Source organism: Lactuca saligna, chromosome 3 (assembly GCF_052625555.1).
Source record: "Lactuca saligna cultivar CGN05327 chromosome 3, ASM5262555v1, whole genome shotgun sequence".
NCBI lineage: Eukaryota > Viridiplantae > Streptophyta > Magnoliopsida > Asterales > Asteraceae > Lactuca > Lactuca saligna.
The window spans coordinates 31,439,837-31,446,609 of record NC_136419.1 but is presented as its reverse complement, the minus strand read 5'-3'; the positions used below and the strand labels follow the sequence as shown (position 1 = coordinate 31,446,609).

Sequence of the window (6,773 nt, the reverse complement as noted above, 5' to 3'; positions counted from 1 at the left end):
ATTCGTTATTCACTTCTAAATAAAAAGTATGATTTTTTTTTTTTTTTTACAATTTAAGTATCATTCATATATGAATATAACATATAATAAACATAGTATATTCATATTTTAATATTGGACGATCCATTCACTTGTGAATATTAACATAGTATATTCATTTGTGAATATTAGATGATATATTCACTTATGAGTATTAAATAATATTTCATATGTGAATATTACATACTATATTCACTTGTGAATATTAGATGATATATTCACTTATGAATATTACAGAGTATATTCACATATGAATATTACAAGGTATATTCACTTGTAAATATATTCACTTATGAATATTTGAAGGTATTTTGACAAATATATATATATATATATATATATATATATATATATATAATTTTTATATGTTATTCACATATGAATAACTTACAGACTTGTATATTTGTTTTGTGTTTTTAATAATAATATACTGATTCATGTGAGAAAACATATTTATATGTGAATATAACGTGGTAATTTAGTTTATGCATTTAATCAAACAGTTGGAGTGCATACAAGTTAATTATTTTAAAAATGTTAAAAACATCAAGTTATCAATCCAAATCATCATATACTTCCGATTTCGACTTCGGATGCGACATCCTATGTCTTATCGATTTCTCATTTTGATTTTGATTTCCGAAAATCCGATTGGGAACCTGTGAGTACCGATTATGAGTCCTTCAATGTCGACTGTGACTGTGAGTCCAGAACTCCGATTCCAATTTCATGAACAGCGAAGAAATTCCGGTTAATTGAAGAAATCTAGATGATTATTGAAGGTTGGAGCGAAATTTTGATGATGAGCGAACTGTTATCGATACATATTTAAGATTGAAGGTTATTAATATATTTACAAGTTTGTCATCATATCTTTTTATGATTAGATTAAATATGTGGCTGAGAATGATTTCCCCCATTTTCAATCTTTTTTATTTTCTCAATTGAATATATATATATATATATATATATATATATATATATATATATATATATATATATATATATATATATATATATATATATATATATATATATATAAAGTTGATTGATAGGTATCCGATCCGTTGTATAAAGAATTATGATATCACACATTGTAAATAAACTAATTTCCCACGTGGACAAGAGAGAGATTATTTATGTTTGTATGTATGCTTTTTGTTTTGTTGAGGCAGTGGTTGTACCACATATTTTTTAAATAGTTTCATCAAATCTATGATATATTCTAAAAAAATAAATATATTGGAGCTAATTATATCCACAAGGATTTTTAGATAAATTAAGTATTCATCTACTTTTTGTTCTTATAAATTTTCCTACTTAATTAAATAATAAATTTTCCTATTTAATTAAATAATAATATGTGTAATATTTTTGTTCTAATAAATGTTATCATTTAATTGAGTATGATGATTTATAAGAATAAAAGTAAGATAAATTAAATATCCTTCTACTTTTATTCTTATAAATCTTTCTACCAACATGTATAACATTTAATATTTATTTAATAATAATTTAATATATTAATATAATATATATTGAGATTTAATTGATTAGAAACATTTATAAGAATTAAAGCATTTATAAAAATAAAAGTAGAAGCATATTTAATAATAAAGAGCACATGCACATCGGCCATTGCAAAACTAACCACCCTACATAATCATGACCCACTCGTTCACCTACCCCATTAATTACATTTATAAGGATTTGTTAGTATGCTAATAATTAAATTTATAAAATCAAGATAATGTTGCATTGATAAGATAGAAGTTTTATATATTTTTTTGAAACAAAAGAGAAGATTTAATTAATGCATGATCACTAACTAGGCAGTAAAAGAAATTTGACTTATTCATTTATAACGTCGGAAACCATAAGAAAAAATGGAACGAAACTAACAAAAAGTAAATCCTGTTGGTAGTTTATTCACGACAAAGACAAATTAAAAATTTAAATTCATACTTTGGATCTTTCTTCCATCGAGGAGTTTCACATGTCGGAGAGAGGTGTTGAGAAAACTGGGATACTTTGTGGGTGCCTAAAGAAATTCAACGGATCAACTTTAGCCTTGATTCGAATCAACTTCTTGAAATTATCCCTCTTCCAGTACCTTTCACCCCACAGACTTGCTTCTTCATAATTATCACTTCCAACACCAAAATCAAGATCATTGTAGTTGAAATATGCCTCCCTCGGATTCTTTGACACATAAGGCGTCAATAACTCATCCAAACTTTGAAGCCATGCTATCCTCCTAAGTGATACAGGGGTTGTGTCCGAAGCTTGACCATTAAAATTAACACTCTTGAGAATTTGTAACAAGACTCCAGCTCTATGCGGATATGGAATTGCTGTCTCTGAGAAATCAGCAATCCTTCCACCAAAAGGATTGATCATAAGAAACGCTGATTGGTCGTTTTCCATGAGCTTTCTCCATATCTTTTTGAGCCCACTTATGGGGATTGGTTTCCGTACGTAATCGGATTTACTTTTGTTGTTAATCTTAGCTATGGCTGATCGGTTCGTGAGAATCTCAGTTGGGGTGGAGCTTGGCAATCCCCAGAACACAAGGGTCGACTGCACCATTTTAATTTCTTCACAGATTTCTCGTGTAACACCAAGCTCCGGAAACTTTTCGTCCAGCAATGGAAGCAATGTGTCGGTTGTGCCTTGATATATTCCTTCGAACATAATTCTGACGGTTTTCTTGGTAGTGTTGCCGATATATTCACCGAACACCTGTGTTCTCATGTGTAAATTTCTATCAATAGCTGGTATAACGGTTTGATATTTATGGAAGAGTTCTGTTGCCCCTTGTTCCAAAGTTTTATTCAGTAAAAAGACAGTTACTTTTTCTGGAACTGCAACCAACCTCAGCTTCCATGCAAGAACGATTCCGAAACTGGAAGCACCACCTCCTCTAATCGCCCAAAACAAATCTTCTCCCATGGACTTCCTGTCAAGAATATTTCCATTGACATCCATGAAGCGAGCATCCAGAACATTATCAGCAGCAGTACCGTATTTCCTCAACAGGTTTCCATAGCCACCGCCACCCATGTACCCACCAACACCCACCGTGGGGCAAACACCGGCCGGGAAATATAAGGTATCGGTTTTCTGAGAAATAGCGTAATAAAGTGCACCAAGTGCAGCCCCTGCTTGGACCCACGCAGTCCTGTTTGCTACATCCACGTCGATAGACCTCATGTTGGTGAAATCAAGCATAACAAAGGGAACATCAGCAGTGTATGAGAGGCCCTCGTAGTCATGGCCCCCACTTCTGATCCTTAGCTCGTACCCATGTTTCTTGGAACAGAATAGAGTCGTTCGGACAAGTGTTTCGTCTACGGGTGTCACGATGACTGATGGCTTACGAGTGGAAGGTTTAAGGAATCTAGTGTTTTGGACATGAACTTGCCAAGTGGGTAGGAAAGAAGCATTGCGAGAGGTAAAAGTGACTTGAGATATGGAGGTAACATTATTGGAGTGGGATTGTAGGCAGCCTACGAAATCTTGAGAACCTGGTGTAACCTCAAGAATGGAAGATAATGCTGCCCATGACACAGAAAATGAAAGAATAAAAATAAAGAGGAAGACAGAAGAGTTTAGTTGAGACTTCTTCATGTTTTGGTGAGTTTGATTTTATGACTATGACATATTTATAGACTTCAAGGAATAGAGATCATTGCAGGTGGTGAATACAAATAGGGTAGGTAATAGGAAGCTCCATGGCAATCTTCAAATCCTTATGGCCTATGGGCACTCTTTGAAATGTACTCACTGACATAGGAGTTGTTTTTTTCTTATTTTATAATATTAACATTTCATTTTTAAATTATTGTTAGTCAAAGAAATTTATTAAAATAAAATAAAATTTATTAGTGTTTACTATCGATGCAATTGAATATTGTTCTGTAATCTTGTTAATAATATGATTTTTGAAAATGATACTGATTTTTATTCATATATTTCTTATATTATATTTATCTTATATCATAATATGAAAGAATATTAATCTGAGATTTTAAATAAATAGAGAACCTAATTGAAATATTGTAATAGATAATATACAATTTTTTTAGCACGGCAGATAATATACAAATGATGGTCTAAAATAGTGCGAAGTTTGGCGATAGTTAGCGGGTCAATATGAATATATGATTGTTACGTAACATGCGTTCACACCCAAACACGTGATAAAAGTCTTGATAAATAGTTCTTAGAAGGGTTAACCTGTGAATAAACGCTGAAAATTCATATTATTATATGAATAACTTTCTGCTTTTGAATCTTTGAATAATTTAATTTTAGATAAAATTGTAAAAATGGTTTGTATGGTTCGTAAAATTATATGGTTTTGGTCTAAAAAGTTTAGTAGCATAACAATGAATCTTTTTATTTGTTTTGGTTCCTATTCACTTAATTATACCCTTATGATTTATATTTTGTATTTTTTTAATTATTGAAATACATAAATTAATTTAATTTACATTTTTTCGAAAACAAAAAATCCACGGTACTCATTTTCCCTTCCTTGTCTACAACCTTCATCAGAAAACACTCCTAAATCATCGGCATCGTCTGCACCAACCTTCCACTACCGGCAATATTCTGTATCGCCTTTTCTCCCTCCTTGAACACGTCAATGCATTCTTTTCTCTACATCCTTGATGAGTATAGAATTGTTATCCCCAACATCTGGCCTGCCTCCTACACATTCCTTCTGTGTAAGGAAACAAAGAAATTTTTTGTACTCTAAATTCCTTATACCTCAATTTGAAATCAACAACGAAGCTCAATAGTGGTGGATTTGAAACCATGAAGCAAAATCGATTTACTACAAACCCTGTTTTCTATCTTTCCTAACTCAATGTGGGTGTCACTTTTGAAGAGTTTCCACCATGGATTTACAAGTGCATGTGTGTCGATTTCAAGCTTTTTTTTTTCAATCGTTGATGAAGGATGTCAATCTTCGTTACAACAGTTGAAGGAAGACAGAAGTGGCAACATAGAAGACATGATGTAGGTGGCGATAGAGATACAAATTTCGATCTAGAAATTCTTTGTCTCTATTGTCTCTTTCTTATGTTGGTACCACTTTGAGACTTGTATATAAACAAGCGTTGATTGACCCACCTCCAGTCCCTCCTTACTTCACCCCTGCATTTTCCAAATCTATGGTACACAAACCCTAGCCACCGCATACCTAAATAAATCTGCATCTTTACGGTAGGGTTCATCTTGATGGTGATGATGCAGGTGGCTGGAATAAAGAGTTCGAAATAGACGGAGGTTGTAGGGAGATGTTCGGTTGATGTGGTGGTAGTGTCCCGATGTGATGACAATGGTTGTTTGTATTAGTGTATATATTTTGTATTATTTGTATAGCCCATTTAGTTAGCCCAGTTTGTTAGAATAGCTAAATCTAGCCCATAATCTTTGTATCTTGTATCTATTTATTCTTGAATGTTTCGTGAGCTAATCAAGGGAAAATATCATTCTAATATGGTATCGGATTAATTCCCTCTTATTTCTCCCTCTCGAACCTGCAAGCCATCAGACCTCTGTTTTCTTCTTTCATACCCTCCTCATCTTCTTGCATAACTTCTTTGTCTATCATGGGTACAGACGCCTCAAGCTCTAGCACATCATCAAAAAATCAGAAGCCATACGGTGTCTCAAACATCAAAACCTTTATTCCTTTGATTTTGGATCTTAATCAACTAAATTATGACGCACATAGAGAGTTATTTGAAACCCACTGTCATGGTTTTAGTGTTCTTGGTCATCTAGAGGGTTCATCTAAACCCACTTCTACATTCGATGAAGATTGGTATAGCCTTGATGCTGTGGTCAAAAGTTGGATCTATGGCACCCTTACGCAGTCTCTCCTCAATACCATCCTCAAACCCGGTGCCACCTCCAACTCTGTTTGGGTAAGCCTTGAAAACCTGTTTCATGATAATAAACATACTCGCTCTGTTGAAATTAATAATGAATTACAAGCCATAACTTTGGGTGACCAATACATATGTGATTATTGTGAAAAAATCATTACTCTTTCTACTCTCCTCGCCAATCTTCAAAACCTAGTACCTAAAAGAACTTTAGTTACTCACCTTCTCAATGGTCTTTCACCCCAGTATGAACCAGTTGCTCTACTCCTACGCCACAAAGACCCCTTCCCTTCATTCCTCCAAGCCCGATCAGCCCTTGTGGACGAGGAGCAACGCCTCAAGAGAACTCGCCCACAACAACAACCATCGCATACTGATAATGCCTCTTCACCGACGGTTCTCTAAACCGCCGATCAGACCCAATGCTCTAGTTGTTCTCGTGGTGGTCGCTCATCATGTGGTGGTCGTAACAATGGCGGAACCAAGAATTTTGATATGGGGTACAAAGATTGTCAATAGATATTATATGTAGTTATCCAATACCGGGCATTAAAAAACATGTTATAATCTCTCTTTAGTTGGGGGTACAATAACATGAAAAATGTTTATAAATAATATTATATATATATATATATATATATATATATATATATATATAATAATTTTTTGGGGGTACTGCAGTACTCCCAACGCCCCATCTAGCTCCGCCACTGGGTCGTAATGCTCGTGGTAGTCATCCATCTAATCTCGCTGCTCCCTCACAAAACCAAATACCTCATTACCCATGGATTGTTTACCCATTGTGGCCACCATACACTTGGGCTAATCCTA

The 6,773-nt window shown here is 33.7% G+C and overlaps 1 protein-coding gene and 1 pseudogene across 1 annotated transcript; one reads left to right on the top strand and one right to left on the bottom strand.

Moving 5' to 3' along the window:
- Positions 1–1,875: 1,875 nt before the first annotated feature.
- LOC145035001 (berberine bridge enzyme-like 8 pseudogene) lies at positions 1,876–3,722 on the bottom strand (annotated as a pseudogene).
- A 1,941-nt stretch (positions 3,723–5,663) lies between these two features.
- On the top strand, positions 5,664–6,347 carry LOC145035322 (uncharacterized). Its single transcript, XM_078983884.1, has one exon. It carries the CDS (start codon positions 5,664–5,666, stop codon positions 6,345–6,347), a length of 684 nt encoding a protein of 227 aa, XP_078840010.1.
- Positions 6,348–6,773: the final 426 nt, after the last annotated feature.

Coding starts and splice junctions, on each gene's coding strand:
- LOC145035322 (XM_078983884.1), top strand. CDS start 5,664: ATGGGTACAGACGCCTCAAGCTCTAGCACATCATCAAAAAATCAGAAG.